Below are 18,829 nucleotides of genomic sequence, written 5' to 3'. Positions count from 1 at the left end.
CATCCAAATAAACCTGTGTGTGTGTGTGTGTGTGTGTGTGTGTGTGTGTGTGTGAGTGTGTGTGTGTGTGTGTGTGTGCGTGTGCGTGTGTGTGTGTAGGAGCTTTTATTGATGTTTTTAATATTGTAATGTATTTTATTGTATTGCCGTATTGTATTGTATTGTATTGTATTGTATTGTATTGTATTGTATTGTGTGTGTTTCAGGCCTGGCCCCGGTGGAAGGTATGTGCGAGAAGGAAAGGAGTTGCAGCATCAACCAGGACATCGGTCTGGCCTCAGCCTTTATCATTGCACACGAGATTGGACACAAGTAGGTTGCGGGAAAAATTGTCGTCTTTTCCAAAACTAAGTAAACATTGCTGGGCAGTATTGAACAATGGGACATTTGTTGATGTCATTAATGAGTATGCCAACGTGAAGGAAGTTTTCTGGTTTCAGTGTTTCTTGTCAGCACACAGTCATGTTGTACGTTTTGCACATGGAAAGAAAGGACAGCCCTAATTTTTATGTGTCCTACTCCTTTGTAACTGCGCTCTTGGCTTCAATATATTATATTGTATATATTTGACTGTAAAATACTGCGGTCTTGTCTTCACTATACTGGTATATTTTGGGTTCGAAATACTAAATTCTTGCCCTACCTATATATATATATTGGTCTGTGACATACTACGCTCTTGTCTTCACTATATTGCATGCCTTGTACTGTGACCCAGTTTTGGGATGCACCATGACGGGGCGGGCAACACGTGCGGCTTGCCGGGTCAGGAGCCAGCGCGCATCATGGCGGCCAGACTGACCAAGGACACATCCCCCTTCCAGTGGTCATCCTGCTCACGCGCCTACATCACCGACTTTCTGGAGTAGGACATCACTCCTCTTGCTTGTAAATATGACATTAGAGTTCCCCACCCTGCCTCCATATGCTTGCCCTTAAACGTTTTCATTTTGACATCATTTTCTTTTTGTGTGTCATTCCTTTCGCCATTCTTTTCGATTATCGATCACCATCATGGTGTAGACATCGAAGTCAATGCCAACTCGGCAAAGTTCCTTTCATTGTCTCACTATTATTTTGCCCTTTAAAGCCTCCCTCAGCTGACTGTGTGGTACTTCAGTAACTATCTCGACGGAAGTGACGTCACACATTGAACGAAGAATAAACTCTTTATTTTTATTTTTTGGGATTTTTGTTTCCAGTGTGACAATAAACCTCACACGGGTCTAAATCGTCGTAAGCTCACTGTCTCTAATCCAGTTAGACTTCCAACCACCCTTGCATGTTTGTAAGTCAACCACTATTCCCAGCTGCCAGTTTTGTGTCTTTTGAGCGACTGTCCAGCACATTGTCTGTGATCGGATAAGGATTCCAGCCAATCTTGCATGCCTGTGTGAGTCTGTCAACAATGTCGATCATATTTTTGTTCTTCCAGTGACAAGTCCAGTGAAGTTTGTGCCCATAACTCCGACCACCTGTCCCGTTTTAATTCACATTCCACATGAAAACACGATGAGAATGTCAGTCTGTTGTCACTTTAATCGCATGGCCTCTAACTAACAACGTTATAACGTACAATCCAGGGTTCACATGATTTAGTTTTGATTCGGAAAGTATGCGAAACGTGAAAGGTCTTACTGAAGTTGGGAAGGTTTTAGACATTGGAGAAGGTTTTGTGAAAGCTTAAACGGTTATTGATTTTTATTCCGCAGAAAAGTTGACAAAGCCAGTAAATCAAAGAAAGATGAAATGCATGGATGTCCAGACAGTGAAGCTGTATGTGCCGGCAAAAGATTGGTGTATGACCTCCGTCTTCCCTTAGTTTGGAGAGTGTGTACCAGTATTAGTAAATTGAACAGGATAAATAAAATAATTGTGACTGGAAAAATATGAGTCAAATGGTGTATGTTGTTCAGGAAACGTTTCAGGATTCTTGTGAGATTTTCCCTCAAATTGCAATATATTTACAATATCTTTTTAATAAGATTTTTTTATAATATTAGACGATGTTCGGAAAAATACTCTGTCGGGAAAGCATGGGTTTTGAAATATTGCATACTCTTGCTTTTATTCAGTCAAACTTCCCCACGTGACATAATCGGCCAATCGCTAGCGCGGGCTGTGTCAGGCGAGAAAAAAAACACGTGGACAAGAAGCACGCGTGGAAAGCTTACCTCAGTAAAAGTAAGAGTATAATGTTATATGAAGTCTTATATCACGCGCGTATCTCCAGACTCGGACTCAAGGCGCAGGGATCTATTTATGCCGTGTGAGATGGAATTTTTTACACAATACATCACGCATTCACATCGACCAGCAGATCGCAGCCATTTCGGCGCATATCCTACTTTTCACGGCCTATTATTCCAAGTCACACGGGTATTTTGGTGGACATTTTTTATCTATGCCCATACAATTTTGCCAGGAAAGACCCTTTTGTCAATCGTGGGATCTTTAACGTGCACACCCCAATGTAGTGTACACGAAGGGACCTCGGTTTTTCGTCTCATCCGAAAGACTAGCACTTGAACCCACCACCTAGGTTAGGAAAGGGGGGAGAAAATTGCTAACGCCCTGACCCAGGGTCGAACTCGCAACCTCTCGCTTACCCCCCGCGGGTTTGGGGGAAGAATTTACCCGATGCTCCCCAGCATGTCGTAAGAGGCGACTAACGGATTCTGTTTCTCCTTTTACCCTTGTTAAGTGTTTCTTGTATAGAATCATAGTCAATTTTTGTAAAGATTTTAGTCAAGCAGTATGTAAGAAATGTTAAGTCCTTTGTACTGGAAGCTTGCATTCTCCCAGTAAGGTAATATATTGTACTACGTTGCAAGCCCCTGGAGCAAATTTTTGATTAGTGCTTTTGTGAACAAGAAACAATTGACAAATGGCTCTATCCCATCTCCCCCCTTCCCCCGTCGCGATATAACCTTCGTGGTTGAAAACGACGTAAAACACCAAATAAAGAAAGAACCTCTCGCTTCCGAGCGCAAGTGCGTTACCACTCGGCCACCCAGTCCTTTCACAAACCCGACAGAGTTATTTCCGGAGTTGTTCTATTGAAAAAGCAAACCAACAAACCTCCAGCAGATCTACCAGCATGCAGTGTGTGTAAGGAGAGCGTGTGTTGCAGTGCGGGCAAGGGGTGGTGTCTGGACAACATCCCCCTCAAGCGGGAGGCCTACCCGCAGGACGTGCCGGGCGAGGACTTTGACATCGATACCCAGTGCAGGCATCAGTTCGGACCTCGCTCCAGGGCGTGCAAGATCAAGGTGGGTGGATGGATGGATTGATTGGATGAATGGATGGATGGATGGATCAATGATTGCATGATTGATGGATGGATGGGTTGTTGATGGATTGATTGATTGGTTGGTTGGTTGGTTGTTTGAATGGTTGGTTGGTTGATTGATTGATTGGTGGATGGATTGTTGATGGAAAGATTGATGGATTGTTGACTGATTAATGAACGGATGAATGAATTGCTTGATTAATGGATTGTTGATTGATGGATTGATAGACTAATGGATGAAATATCGATTTCCTACCCCCTTTGAACTGGGAAGGTGATTCAGAGCTGATGACACTTACATTTTTTATAAACTGTTTGAAAGTGGGACTGTTTTGAAAACGTATTCACAATCATTTGCAACAAAGCATCGAAGTTTGACAAGAAAATACTCCAAATCTTGTTGAAATCATAAACTGTGGTTTCTTGTGGTTGCCATCAACAAAGAAGTTTTCTTTTGTGTGCCTTGCTCCTCTATCCGTTTGTTTTTGGTTTGTGATTCGTTTCTTCTACCGTTATTCTTTCTGTTCTAGCGTCTGTCTTCTTCTTTTTTTCTGCTGTGTTAATGTGCCTTAAGAAGACCCAAGGGTCGAAACGTCGCCGTTATTTGTTTTATCGTCTTCGTTCACACGTGAGTAGTCTTTTTTGTATTTTATTTGTTTGTGTGGAAGTTACATTTTGTTGCGTTTGTTTGGTGTGATACTTACTGTCAATGTTGTGCGTTGTGTGTCAGCAGAAAGCCTGCAGAGAGTTATGGTGTGTCAACAACATAGCGGAGTGTGTCACTAACAGCATCCCCGCAGCTGAGGGCACCGAGTGCTTCATGTCCAGACACAAGAAGGGGGTACGTCTCTGTCTTTTTTTGTATCTGTCCGTCTAACGGTCTCTGTATGTGTCTGTTTCTCTCTGTTTGTCTGTCTGTCTGTTTGTCTGTCTGTCTGTGTCTCTCTGTCTGTCTCTATCTCTCTCTCTCTCTCTCTCTCTCTCTCTCTCTCTCTCTCTCTCTCTCTCTCTCTCTCTCTTGTGATTGTAATGTTATTGTGTACATAACTGGTCACTTGACATCGTGACAGTATTCTTTCTGTGATTCCGGAACATCTAAAAATGTTGATTAATTTAAAAAATGTGAAAAAATGTTTTGCTAGCTGTTTGAATACTTGTCGCCATAAATAAAAAGCAAACAGGACATAAGTCAAGAAAGGATTTTGTGGACCCGTGGTTTAAACTGTACTAATACATCTGTTGATTGGTGTCTTTGCACAGTGGTGCCACCTGGGGGAGTGCCGCAACCCGCAGTACGAGGCGCGCACGGTGCACGGCAGTTGGGGCCAGTGGGATGAGTGGGGGGACTGCTCCAGGACCTGTGGTGGAGGCGTGGAGGCCAGCCAGCGACAGTGCGACGACCCAGTGTGAGTTCTATGCATTTTGATTACCACCCAAAAAGGATGCCATGATTATAGTTTTGTAAATGCTTCTGTCAAAATGACACAATAAAATGAAATGATGTAAAGCAAGGATCCTGTGCTAGTTCTATGTGCATTTTACCATCTTAAAAGAATGCCATAATTACAATATTGTAAATGGTCCCGTGACCATAGAAAATTACACAATAAAATAAAATATATAAAGCAATGATCCAGTGCTAGTTCTATGCATTTCTCCACCCACAAGATTCCTACGTGATAATGTAAAGGCTTCTGTGATCGTACAAAATGACACGAAATAGAAAGACATAATATAAGGGAATGAAAACAATGTTTAAGGTCACCGCCAGGCTGTGCATGTATCGGTATCGTATGTAATTAATCAATCAATCAATCAATCAATGACGCTTATATCGCGCATATTCCGTGGGTACAGTTCTAGGCGCTGTGCAGTGATGCCGTGTGAGATGAAATTTTATACGGCCAGTAGATTGCAGCCATGTCGGCGCATATTTACCTTTCACGGCCTTATTCCAAGTCACACGGGTATGGTAGACAATTATTAACTGTGCCTAAGCAATTTTGCCAGGAAAGACCCTTTTGTCAATCGTGGGATCTTTAACGTGCACACCCAATGTAGTATACACGGGGGGTGGTTCGGACACCGAAGAGAGTCTGCACACAAAGTTGACTCTGTGAAATAAATTTCCGCCGAACCTGGGATCGAACTCGCGCTGACAGCGGCCAACTGAATACAAATCCAGCGCGCTACCAACTGAGCTATATCCCGCCCCATCGTATGTAATTAATTATTCTCTTGTTGCTGTTGTTGATGAGGTATGATGGTATCGTAACGTTGTGTTGTCGTGTGCAGACCTAAGGACGGGGGGCGTTACTGTGTTGGTCTGAGAAAAAGGTATCGCTCCTGCAACGTGACGGTGAGTTTACATTAATTTGTTTACATTTTTGTAACAAGTTGTGTAAGACATGAGACATAAGACATAAGATTTATTTCAACCACGTGCATTACACATGAATATATTTTGGTTTGAGTTCATTCAATACGTAGTACATTCAGACACAACAACCAAACAGAATGCTAACAGAACTGCATACACACACTCACTTACACCCACACGCACACACACACACACACACACTCACACACACACACACACACACACACACACACGCACGCACGCTCGCTCGCACGCACGCACGTACGCACGCACGCACGCACACACACACACACACACACACACACACACACACACACACACACACACACACACACTCTCTACATTATACCGCGTTCACATCTTGTCAACTTGTTAACAAGACGTCCATTTCCCAGCAGTTTCACTTACGTATTTACCACCTCTGTACTTGTGCAAGACAGACGATGAACATCATGTTTTAGGCTGCTTCTAAGATACTAACTAAACTATATTTGTGTAAGGTTATACGACAAAAATCATTTTCTGAACAGTTCCAGTCTTTCATTTTATCCCGTGTTTCTTCTGCTAAGCAGACAAGACACATCATTTTTGACACAATGCTCCCATATTATAGAGACTACTTCCAAGTCATTAACCAAGTTATAACTGTTTCATACCCTTCTTCTACCATTTATGCCGTTATAGCCTTCATACTGACATGTGGGTCTGTTGCTGTGTGTGTGACAGCCGTGTGGTGCCGATGCACGTGACTTCCGTGAAGTGCAGTGCAGTAGTTATGACAACGTGCCCTTTAGAGGACGCTACTACAAGTGGATACCCTACACGGGAGGTTGGTGACATATTTCTGCCTCGTCCCTCTTCAAGGGGAAATAAATACGACTTTTGCTGAACTACATGAACATCATTTCATTATTATCATCAGCAGCAGCTCTCTCTCTCTCTCTCTCTCTCTCTCTCTCTCTCTCTCTCTCTCTCTCTCTCTCTCTCTCTCTCTCTCTCTCTCTCTCTCTCTCTCTCTCTCTCTCTCTCCCTCTCTCCCTCTCTCTCTCCTCTCCCTCCCCTCTCCTCTCTCTCTCTCTCTCTCTCTCTCTCTCTCTCTCCCTCTCTCTCTCTTCATTTATTTTTAATATTTAATATGTCATTATCATTGGAAATTGTACTTAAAATGCAGCATGACAATTTATTTTTTAAATTTGTATCTGTATATACAGTTATAATGTATTAAGTTTGATGTGATAGTTCTTTGATTATATTGTTTTCTGTTCTTGTTGACCCTATATTAGGGCGAGGGCTGGATGTAAAAAAGCAATATTCTTGCTTATCTATTACCCTCGATAATAAAGATTTTGTCTTGTCTTGTCTTGTCTCTCACTCTTCATCCTTCTTAATTAAAGTTGTGTTCCCTCCCCCCCCCCCCCCTCTCTCTCTCTCTCCCATCCCCCTCTCTCTGTGTCACACGCTCATACATCTTTACGCATTCCTGGAAGATTTAACAACTACTCAGCCATGCTTGAACTGATTTAGATCAAGCAAGAAACAGACAAAGATAAACAAACAAATTAGGGCCGAGCGACTTGTTAAGCTGAGCGTTGGGGACGATTTTGCAGAGCAGGCCAAGCCGTGCGCTCTGGTGTGCATGGCGGAGGGATACAACTTCTACACGGAGCGGGTCAGCAAGGTCATTGACGGCACGCGCTGCTACCCGGACAAACCGCACATCTGTATCAACGGCGAGTGTAAGGTGGGTTAGACATTTTCTGATGACAAAATCACCGCGTCATTTAAAGTTCCGGAGACGAGCGCGTAGCCTAGTGGTTAGGATATCGGTTTTTGAGCATTTTCAACTTTAATAACGATAGCAGTTTAGCTGTTGTTTTGTGGTACACAATTTGGATGTTAGGTTTGGTGGAGTGAGACAAACAGAGTCGGTCGTTCGGCTGGTGTCTGCTCCTTGCGCACAACTGGAGAAATTGATTCTTCTTATTGATTTACGGATGATTTTCAATAATTGTAAAAATCATTCACAGATGCGTGATATTAAAGGCACAGTAAGCCTCCCGTAAACCATCACAGATACTGTCAGGCTTTTACACACAGTACAAACACCATTTCATTTAAACACTCACCGCTGAGCCATCTTCTCTCTGAGCCATCGTGAACCCGTGTAATCCAGTTCCCCTTTTTTCACAATTTAGCCGCCAGTTTGTCATTTCAATGCAAATCTCTGTAAGCTTATCTGCAATAGCACGTTATTGTGTACCTTTGAATCTGAAATGCAACATTGAATCGGCTGCGAACTAGAGCAGTGGCGGTTAACGGTTCAGAGGAACTGGCGCCAGGCAGCGTCGTCTGCTACGAGAACAACGACCTTGCGTGACCCTGCTTCCGGGCTATTTTTTTTTAAACTTTCAAAACTTCGTATTGTTCTGATCTTGTCTTGATGAAAAAAGATTTCTTTTATGATTTAAGAATGTTTGTGTAACAAGCTGTCAATTTATTATTTAGATTTCAAAAGTTACGTCAGAAGCGCAAAAAAGCACCGTCCGATTGTCTGACAGACAATCCGCAAAATTAATTCTTTGAAAATTGCTAGCTCTTTACGTAGGGCTCTCTACGATGTTCCAGTTCTGTGAGCGTTCAAATGGAAGGGTGTTTGTACTGTGTGTAAAAGCCTGACAGTATCTGTGATGGTTTACGGGAGGCTTACTGTGCCTTTAAATCTTCCTAGCCCAGTACCATTTTCCGTTTAGTCCAGTAATATTGTCCAGAAGCATTGTCTGTTGAAGGCTAATGCCGTTTTGAGAAGTCTGTATCCGTCAGTCTTGAGGCATGTGGTTTTACCTATGTGTAGTTTGTGGGCTGTGACGGCTACCTGGGTTCACGGAAGAAGGAGGATGTGTGTCGTGTGTGTGCCGGGGATAACAGTACCTGCCGCACCGTCTCTGGTTTCTTTGACAAACCATTGCCCAAGGGAGGTCAGTACCGCGTCCTCTGCTTCTACTTCTCTATTCAAGAGTGCTTTTATTCTACTCGTAGACTGGATTGCCTGAGTAATCAATGTGTCATGGTAATGAGCAATGTTCGTCTGTAAGGCCGGCCGGGATCCATCCGTCTGTGAACAAAAACCTCAACATTGAGGTTTTTTCAGACGTTTTTGAAGGTACAGCTTCTACATGTTACATGCTTCTAGGGTTTAATCACCACCAGACACGCACCAAGTATGGTTGGCCCAAGCCAAATTTGAAGGTCACAGCGAGGTCATGTTCAGGTCAAGAAATGAAAAATTGTCATTTTCTCGGTTGCTTTTGAGGGTAGAATTTTGAAACTTTACACTCTTCTAATTATTTTTAGTTCACCTCCAGACATGATCGACCCAATTAGTCTGGCTAACCCTTGACAAATTTCAAGGTCACAGTGGGGTTATGATAATTTTCTTTGTTTAGATGCTAAATCTTTGTACTTCCAGGATTTTATTATATCTGAAAATGTCTCCTTGATCCTCGTCAAATGTCAAGGTCACAATGGGATCGAGCTTGGGTCAGTCAGTAGAAAAGTTCATGTATTCTTCTTTGAAAGTTTATAGAGCCAGAGGAGCGCACGATTTTTTTCTGATTCAAATCACTTATGATAAAGGTGGGTCGTATGAGCAATTGGTCTTCTTGTTGTTGCTAAGTCTGCTATGCACCAGAAGAGGTATTAGCCTGTTGTTGCTAAGTCTGCTATGCACCAGAAGAGGTATTAGCCTGTTGTTGCTAAGTCTGCTATGCACCAGAAGAGGTATTAGCCTGTTGTTGCTAAGTCTACTATGCACCAGAAGAGGTATAAGCCTGTTGTTGAATTGACTGTGTTTACAGCGTACCAGGAAATCGTGACTATTCCCAGAGGAGCAATCCACCTGCAAGTGGCCGAGGCAGCCTTCTCTTCAAACTACCTGGGTAAATATATTCCGTCATTTCTTTCTTCGGTTCTGCGAAGCATGCTAGTGTACAGACTGAATGTAACGCTTTGGAAAAAAGGTTGGAGATAGTGACAGTTGGAACCGGTTGGTTACGAACATAATTATGTAACATTGCCATTGTAGGAGAACTGTTCTCACAAGGATTAACACATTTACACCATTTATTTTGGATGGGCACTGTATTTCTTCTTTGTTATTTTTCAGTATTTTGACACCTCAGCAGAGACACAATCCTATTGGGGTTTTTTGTCAGTCTTTGTATGCCGATCAGGGAAAATATAAAACGAACAAAACCATCACATTATGACGTCGTCTCATTTCGCGTATGATGTCAGAGATTTCACTTTGAAAGAGAGGGCCAAGAAGAGACTGGGTCTGGGTTTGTTAAATCCGTGTGGTTTGTCCATCACCAGCGTTGCGGAACGACAAAGACGAGTACTACATCAACGGGGACTGGACGATCGACTGGCCGCGCAAGTTCAGCATCGCGGGCACCGTGTTCCACTACAAACTGGTGGAGTACGAACCCGAGTCCTTCCAGGCCCTGGGGCCCACCAGCGAGGACCTTGTTGTCATGGTAACTGATCACACATGAAGCGTCCATTGTCACCTGTCTACTGGACTTAAAGGCATACTCCTTCTTGTAACATCGTTGCTTGCAGAAGTGTTCTTACACCATTTTTGCTGGACTTTTAAAGGCAAACTCCTTCTCGTAACTTCGTCGCTATTCTCACAGGAGTTACCAGTTTAACCCATTTTTGTTGGACTTTATTGGACTTTGAAAGGCACAATTCTTCTCTGTGTGAACAGCTCGACTACCCGTTGGAAGTGGCCAAGTGGTAAGGCGTCCGCCCCGTGATCGGGAGGTCGTGGGTTCGAACCCCGGCCGGGTCATACCTAAGACTTTAAAATTGGCATTCTAGTGGCTGCTCCGCCTGGCGTCTGGCATTATGGGGTTAGTGCTAGGACTGGTTGGTCCGGTGTCAGAATAATGTGACTGGGTGAGACACGCAGCCTGTGCTGCGACTTCTGTCTTGTGTGTGGCGCACGTTATATGTCAAAGCAGCACCGCCCTGATATGGCCCTTCGTGGTCGGCTGGGCGTTAAGCAAACAAACAAACAAACAGCTCGACTCACCGTCTCCGATCTGGCCACCATCCCTCCACTTGGACACATACCAAACATAAACAGCCTGGGTGCTCTCTGTTGGACATTTTTGATCAATTTATTTTGATAAAGGAAGGAGTGTGCCTTTAACCAAAGATCAAATCAGTATAGAAAATATGTGCCTGCTTCAATGATTTTTGTCCATTTAATGTGGTGTTGGTTTAGTAGACATTGCTGAGTTCATTCTTTATAAGCAAGAAAACAAGTAAACTCGTTGCCAGTGTAGTTTCATTTCCATGTTAAGTCTTCAATGTCAAAGTATGGTAAACATCCTAAATCTTAAATCACAGTTGTTGTTTTTTAACATGATTGTGTGTGCGGTGTGTGTGTGTGTGTGTGTGTGTGTGTGTGTGTGTGTGTGTGTGTGTGTGTGCATTGCGTGCGTGTGTGTGTGTGTGTGTGTGTGTGTGTGTGTGTGTGTGTGATTGCGTGCGTGCGCGCGTGTGAGTGTGTCTGTTTGTTTGTGCGGGTGCATGCGTGCGTGCATGTGTTTACACGTATATGTGTACCTGTGAGTGTGTGTTTACACGTATATGTGTACCTGTGAGTGTGTGTTCAGTTGCACGTATATGTGTACCTGTGAGTGTGTGTTTACACGTATATGTGTACCTGTGAGTGTGTGTTTGCACGTATATGTGTACCTGTGAGTGTGTGTTTACACGTATATGTGTACCTGTGAGTGTGTGTTTGCACGTATATGTGTACCTGTGAGTGTGTGTTTGCACGTATATGTGTACCTGTGAGTGTGTGTTTACACGTATATGTGTACCTGTGAGTGTGTGTTTGCACGTATATGTGTACCTGTGAGTGTGTGTTTGCACGTATATGTGTACCTGTGAGTGTGTGTTTACAGGTATATGTGTACCTGTGAGTGTGTGTTTGCACGTATATGTGTACCTGTGAGTGAGTGTTTACACGTGTATGTGTACCTGTGAGTGTGTGTTTACACGTGTATGTGTACCTGTGAGTGAGTGTTTACACGTGTATGTGTACCTGTGAGTGAGTGTTTACACGTGTATGTGTACCTGTGAGTGTGTGTTTACACGTATATGTGTACCTGTGAGTGTGTGTTTACACGTATATGTGTACCTGTGAGTGTGTGTTTACACGTATATGTGTACCTGTGAGTGTGTGTTTACACGTATATGTGTACCTGTGAGTGTGTGTTTGCACGTATATGTGTACCTGTGAGTGTGTGTTTACACGTATATGTGTACCTGTGAGTGTGTGTTTACACGTATATGTGTACCTGTGAGTGTGTGTTTACACGTGTATGTGTACCTGTGAGTGTGTGTTTACACGTGTATGTGTACCTGTGAGTGTGTGTTTACACGTATATGTGTACCTGTGAGTGTGTGTTTACACGTAGATGTGTACCTGTGAGTGTGTGTTTACACGTATATGTGTACCTGTGAGTGTGTGTTTGCACGTATATGTGTACCTGTGAGTGTGTGTTTACACGTAGATGTGTACCTGTGAGTGTGTGTTTACACGTATATGTGTACCTGTGAGTGTGTGTTTACACGTATATGTGTACCTGTGAGTGTGTGTTTACACGTATATGTGTACCTGTGAGTGTGTGTTTGCACGTATATGTGTACCTGTGAGTGTGTGTTTACACGTATATGTGTACCTGTGAGTGTGTGTTTACACGTATATGTGTACCTGTGAGTGTGTGTTTACACGTATATGTGTACCTGTGAGTGTGTGTTTGCCAGATGCTACTACAAGAGGAGAACCGAGGCATCCAGTACCAGTACAACCTACCTGTGAACGGGTCAGGTAGCGACCATGACATCTCTCTCTACACCTGGCGTCACGCCCCCTGGTCGCCCTGCACCAAGTCATGCTCCACAGGTCATACATTCTTACGTTTTGTTGTAATGATGTACAATACCGATATATGCACAACAAGCTGATAAAAAGCGTGATTGTGACCAAAAGAATACACAAATTGAACAAGCGACTTTAATTCTCATAACATCTTTATTTTTAATAAGAAAAAAAAATCCATTTCATTGCTATTTGGATGTTGTTTTATTATTTGTGTTTGTTTGTTGTTGTGGTGTGACAGGTTTGAGCGTGTCCAAGGCGCAGTGTGTCAACAAGTCTGACGACAGCGTGGTGGAGGACGCGTACTGCCGGCCACAGCCACGCCCCAGTGATCACAACAAGCACTGTAACCTCCAGTCATGTCCACCCGAGTATGTACCCATCTTTCTGTGTCTGTGTTCGTCTGTCCGTTTGTCTCTGTCTCTCTGGCAACCTCTAGCCATGTCCGTCTGAGTGCGTCCCCCACTGTCTCTGTGTTTTTTGCTCGGCCTGTCTGCCTGTCCATTTTTCACCCAACGTTTCCCACTTGTAATGGTGAACGTTGCCAGCAAGAAATGATGAAGATGGTGTGTGATGCTGCTGCCGCCAGTTTTGTTGCTGCTGCTGCTGCTGCTGCTGCTGATGATGATGATATCTTGCAGGTGGTCAATGGGCCAGTGGTCGGAGTGCAGCCAGACGTGCGGGGAGGGGGTCAGGACACGTCACGTGGTGTGCACGCAGGTGACGAACGAAGGCGAGGTGGTGCAGGACGACTCCCAGTGTCGCCATGGCAACAAGCCCACCACGCACCAAGACTGCAGTCTGCAGCGCTGCCCCGCTGTCTGGCACACCTTCGAGTGGTCACTGGTGAGTCTTGCTGCCAGCTAGGTGCAGGCATTGCGATCCCTTTGAAGACAAACGCGTGATAAGGTATCTGCAACGACGCGGGAAAATGCCTTACACATACGCAACGACGGGGAAAATGCATCATGCAGCGCATACGTAACGACGGGAAGAATGCGTCAGACATACGTAACGACGGGAAGAATGCGTCAGACATACGGCGTAACGACGGATAAATGCGCCAGGGAGCAATGATATTTCTGAGTACAGACGTTTGCATGTCGGAATAACTTTTTCTGCTAGAGTTGTGGAATAATCACAGAACAGCAGCCGTGTACATGTAAAGACCGACTCTCTAGCTCTTCCCTACTTGTACATGTGATGATGCTTTGCGTTTCAGTGCGCGCCATCTTGCGGGCCAGGGGAGAAGACTCGGCGCGTGGTGTGCATGACGTCAGATAGCAACACGTACGTGGACGACGCGCTGTGTCAGGAGACAAAGGAGGTAAAGCCCGCCACGCGCCAGTCCTGCATCAACAGACGCTGCCCTCCCCCGCAGTGGCGCAAGGGGGAGTGGGGACAGGTAGGACACTTTGGTTTAATGAAAAACCACACCTCAGAAATCTCGTCCTTCCTCTCTCTCCTAAAGTGAAATCTCAGACGTCATAATTATGCTGCAAGTAATGGCTTCACGCAACATTCTTTCAATTCTTCTTGTGTAGTTTCCCAAGAAAGTGCCTTTTACCGCCAATCAACGTGTCACTTTTCAACAGCGACAATTCGCCACGTAGACGAAGCCCCTTAGCAGTTTATCTGTTTGAGATTTCTTGAAAGAATAATTGTGTTGACATTATGTGTAGTGATTGGTATCTCGTTCTCCGTGCAGTGTTCAGTGAGTTGCGGCACGGGCAAACAGGAGCGCAGCGTGCAGTGCCAGTCGTTCAACGGCCAGCCGTGCGACCCGGCCCTTAGACCGCCCGCCCTGCAAGACTGCAGCAGTCCCTGCAGCGAACAACCCGACCTCGAAAGTACGTCCTGCCTCTCCCGTCTCTATCTCTCAGTCTTTTCCTTCTACTTTTCCCTTTCACGCTCTCTTTCTCTCTCTCTCTCTCTCTCTCTCTCTCTCTCTCTCTCTCTCTCTCTCTCTCTCTCTCTCTCTCTCTCTCTCTCTCTCTCTCTCTCTCTCTCTCTCTCTCTCTCTCTCTCTCTCTCTCTCTCTCTCTCTCTCTCTCTCTCTCTCTCTCTCTCTCTCTTTCTCTCTCTTTCTCTCTCTCTTGGAATTTGGAAGCCAGGAAGTTATTCTTTAATGCTCATATTCAATCTGTTATTTATTACGCATCAACCTTATGGGATTCGGCAAGTGATAATTCACTAAAACCTATAATTAGATTACACAAACGAGCGTTGAAAGTAGTCTTATTAAAGAAAACAACCCTGAATGAATTAGACTATATAAACTTAGGCATTCTCCCTCTGAAGGCAAGACTTGGCTATAATAAATGTACCCTTATGAGCAAAATTATCACTGGATGTGTACCTGAAACTTTACGTACAAAATTTACCATGAGGAATTCACGTCAATTTATGAGATTAAACACTCCTGTTCCTCGGATTGACCTGTTTAAGTCCAGTTTAGTGTATTCAGGTAGCAGTCTCTGGAACTCTCTTCCAACATTCCTGAGGCAAACTACCAGCACTGATAGTTTTAAAAGCAGATATTTGTCTTATGTAATGAAGTCAAAGTAAAGGATATTTGTCTTAAATGGTATTCAATTTTTGTATTAAACATGCCCCTCTCCTCTTTATTGGTATAATGTACACAAACCCTTTTCGAATGAAGGGACTAACAAACCAACCACTACATGTATTTAGATGTGTGATGATCTTAGCAATGTCTTGCTTGTTTGATTGATTTTCTTTAAAATGTAATGTATGGATTAGAGCATGATGTTGAGAAAGTGCAAGCTGCACTATACCACTTAATTCACATCAATCAACTCGCAATTTACCTCAATGCAATGCATTTTGTGTACATATGTATAATGTGTTTTCACTTTAGTTATCTGTTAAAATGTAGAATTTTAGTTTTCTATTTTCTATTTTTTATCTTGTATTTTTATTTCATTTTTGTAGTTAGTCCCTCTTTAGGGCGAGGGCTAGATATAAACAAGTCGCGTAAGGCGAAAATACAATATTTAGTCAAGTAGCTGTCGAACTCACAGAATGAAACTGAACGCAACGCAACGCAGCAAGACCGTATACTCGTAGCATCGTCACTCCACCGCCCGTGGCAAAGGCAGTGCACGTGGAATTGACAAGAAGAGCGGGGTATTCGTTGCGCTGAGAAGGATAGCACGCTTTTCTGTACCTCTCTTTGTTTTAACTTTCTGAGCGTGTTTTTAATCCAAACATATCATATCTATATATTTTTGGAATCAGGAACCGACAAGGAATAAGATGAAAGTGTTTTTAAATTGATTTCGAAAAAAAAATTTTGATAATAATTTTTATATATTTAATTTTCAGAGCTTGTTTTTAATCCGAATATAACATATTTATATGTTTTTGGAATCAGCAAATGATGGAGAATAAGATAAACGTAAATTTGGATCGTTTTATAAATTTTTATTTTTTTTTACAATTTTCAGATTTTTAATGACCAAAGTCATTAATTAATTTTTAAGCCACCAAGCTGAAATGCAATACCGAACCCCGGGCTTCGTCGAAGAGTACTTGACCAAAATTTCAACCAATTTGGTTGAAAAATGAGGGCGTGACAGTGCCGCCTCAACTTTCACGAAAAGCCGGATGTGACGTCATCAGACATTTATCAAAAAAATGAAAAAAACGTTCGGGGATTTCATACCCAGGAACTCTCATGTCAAATTTCATAAAGATCGGTCCAGTAGTTTAGTCTGAATCGCTCTACACACACACCCACACACGCACACACACACACACAGACACACACACACACGCACACACGCACATACACCACGACCCTCGTTTCGATTCCCCCTCGATGTTAAAATATTTAGTCAAAACTTGACTAAATATAAAAAGCAGACCTCTGCTTAATCTACTACCCTCGTTAAATAAAGAATTGTCATTGTCATTCTCTCTCTCTCTCTCTCTCTCTCTCTCTCTCTCTCTCTCTCTCTCTCTCTCTCTCTCTCTCTCTCTCTCTCTGTGTACCCAGCTCTCTCTCTATTGCTCTGTCTTGATCTCTTTGTGTCTCTGTCTCTCCCTCTCTCTCGGCCCTCTTCCCTCTATCTCTCTCTTTATTACTCTGTCCCCCCCCCCCCCCCCCCCCTCTGTTTCTCTCACTCTTTACTTTTTTTCTCTTTGTAAATTCTTCTTTTTGTTGTTGATGGAGACTTCTAGTCAAAACTAGTTCCTTTTTACATTTAGTCAAGTTTTGACTAAATGTTTTAACGTAGGTGTATGTGTGTGTGTGTGTCTGTCTGTGTGTGTGTGTAGAGCGATTCAGACTAAACTACTGGACCAATCTTTATGAAATTTGACATGAGAGTTCCTGGGAATGATATCCCCAGACGTTTTTTTTTTCATTTTTTCGATAAATGTCTTTGATGACGTCATATCCGGCTTTTTGTAAAAGTTGAGGCGGCACTGTCACACCCTCATTTTTCAATCAAAGTGATTGAAATTTTGGCCAAGCAATCTTCGACGAAGGCCGGACTTCGGTATTGCATTTCAACTTGGTGGCTTAAACATTAATTAATGACTTTGGTCATTAAAAATCTGAAAATTGTAAAAAACAAAAAGTTTTATAAAACGATCCAAATTTACGTTCATCTTATTCTTTATCATGTTCTGATTCCAAAAACATATAAATATGTTATATTTGGATTAAAAACAAGCTCTGAAAATTAAAAATATAAAAATTAAGATCAAAATTAACTTTCCGAAATCGATTTAAAAACAATTTCATCTTATTCCTTGTCGGTTCCTGATTCCAAAAACATATAGATATGATATGTTTGGATTAAAAACACGCTCACAAACTTAAAACGAAGAGAGGTACAGTAAAGCGTGCTATGAAGCACAGCGCAACCGCTACCGCGCCAAACAGGCTCGTCACTTTCACTGCCTTTTGCACTAGCGGCGGACTACGTTCAGTTTCATTCTGTGAGTTCCACAGCTTGACTAAATGTAGTAATTTCGCCTTACGCGACTTGTTTGTCTCTGTGTGCTTTCTTATATCTGATGAGTACATTTTCATTGTTGTATTGTTTTCAGGGTGTGAGGATAAGTTCAAAGTGGCTTACTGCCCGCTGGTGTTCAACTTTGGCTACTGTGAGCGGCCCTACTTCCAGACCATGTGCTGTGAGACGTGCAGTAAGGAGGGCACCCCGCCACCCATGCCCCGCTTCCCCAGGAGGAGAAGGGCACGGGGATGACGTCATGGGGCACGGGGATGACGTCATGGGGCACGCAATTCTTAGGCGCAGTTCACATGGACGCCATGCAACCGATTTGTGAATGTCATGTTTTGTCAAACATTAAACGTTCTAAATACTCACTTTTCTTGTTGTTTTTTATTCTGGATTTTGGAACGTTAGCAGTCTAACTGTTTTTCGATTTGTGAAGGTCTTGTTTTGTCAAAAATTAAACGTTCTGAATACTTTCTTTATTTGGTGTTTAACGTCGTTCTGTGAATACTCACTTTTCTGTTGTTGTTGTTTCTATTCTGGATTGTGGAACGTCAGCAGTCCATCTGGGTTTTATTTGTGAAGGTCTTCAGAATGTCTTCATCTTCTTCTTTAACGTTGCCAGCCATGCTAGGTTTTTCAATAACGTTTGTCGGTCGAATTCCAAGACCTGCCGCAGTGACTCCTCTGCTGTTCCACGCAGTTTTCCGTGGGGGACCCACACTGCATTTGGCTACGTCTTCAGAACGATTTTTGTCAGTAGATAACGTGAACAGTTTCTCGACTCCGTGATTTTCCAACACCGTCTTCGCGTATTGTGTTGAAAGGCATTTTACTCTCTTTTATTGCCAAGGACATGACGTCATGCATTTAATCTCTATACAAATTTGTTTACAAACTCCATTCAATTCTTTTTTGTTGACCTTCAATGAATATAGGATTGTAAGATAGCGCTGACATCTTCCACTAACCTTCAGTTTGGATACAAGACGGAGCTGTGAATAGAAAATTGGCGATATAACGTCTGCATGGGGGTCGTTGACTGTATATTGTGAACATGTGCTAATCAATGTTTGTTGTGTGTGTTTTTTTCTGGACTTCGGGGTTCAAGGACACAGCTGTCTCCTTAACTACACTACTCACAAAAAGTTAAGGATCACTATGAGAAACCAGGTGCTCAATCAAATCAGTTCGCTACTGTTATT

The 18,829-nt window shown here is 43.0% G+C and overlaps 1 protein-coding gene across 1 annotated transcript in view; it reads left to right on the top strand.

Moving 5' to 3' along the window:
* LOC138967386 (A disintegrin and metalloproteinase with thrombospondin motifs 6-like) overlaps positions 1-17,995 on the top strand; it is a 47,991-nt gene extending 29,996 nt beyond the window's left edge. Inside the window, exons 8-24 of the mRNA XM_070339930.1 lie at positions 207-312; positions 719-865; positions 3,134-3,272; positions 4,026-4,133; positions 4,553-4,698; positions 5,588-5,651; positions 6,399-6,501; positions 7,280-7,413; positions 8,524-8,647; positions 9,527-9,607; positions 10,044-10,207; positions 12,516-12,654; positions 12,872-13,001; positions 13,272-13,476; positions 13,853-14,035; positions 14,339-14,480; positions 17,713-17,995. Coding sequence (XP_070196031.1) covers positions 207-312; positions 719-865; positions 3,134-3,272; positions 4,026-4,133; positions 4,553-4,698; positions 5,588-5,651; positions 6,399-6,501; positions 7,280-7,413; positions 8,524-8,647; positions 9,527-9,607; positions 10,044-10,207; positions 12,516-12,654; positions 12,872-13,001; positions 13,272-13,476; positions 13,853-14,035; positions 14,339-14,480; positions 17,713-17,873 — 2,276 coding nt within the window. The 3' untranslated portion in view covers positions 17,874-17,995. The remainder of the gene's footprint in view (positions 1-206; positions 313-718; positions 866-3,133; positions 3,273-4,025; positions 4,134-4,552; positions 4,699-5,587; positions 5,652-6,398; positions 6,502-7,279; positions 7,414-8,523; positions 8,648-9,526; positions 9,608-10,043; positions 10,208-12,515; positions 12,655-12,871; positions 13,002-13,271; positions 13,477-13,852; positions 14,036-14,338; positions 14,481-17,712) is intronic.
* Positions 17,996-18,829: the final 834 nt, after the last annotated feature.

This window comes from Littorina saxatilis, linkage group LG5 (genome assembly GCF_037325665.1).
Source record: "Littorina saxatilis isolate snail1 linkage group LG5, US_GU_Lsax_2.0, whole genome shotgun sequence".
Lineage (NCBI taxonomy): Eukaryota > Metazoa > Mollusca > Gastropoda > Littorinimorpha > Littorinidae > Littorina > Littorina saxatilis.
This window is presented reverse-complemented; position numbering and strand designations above follow the sequence as displayed.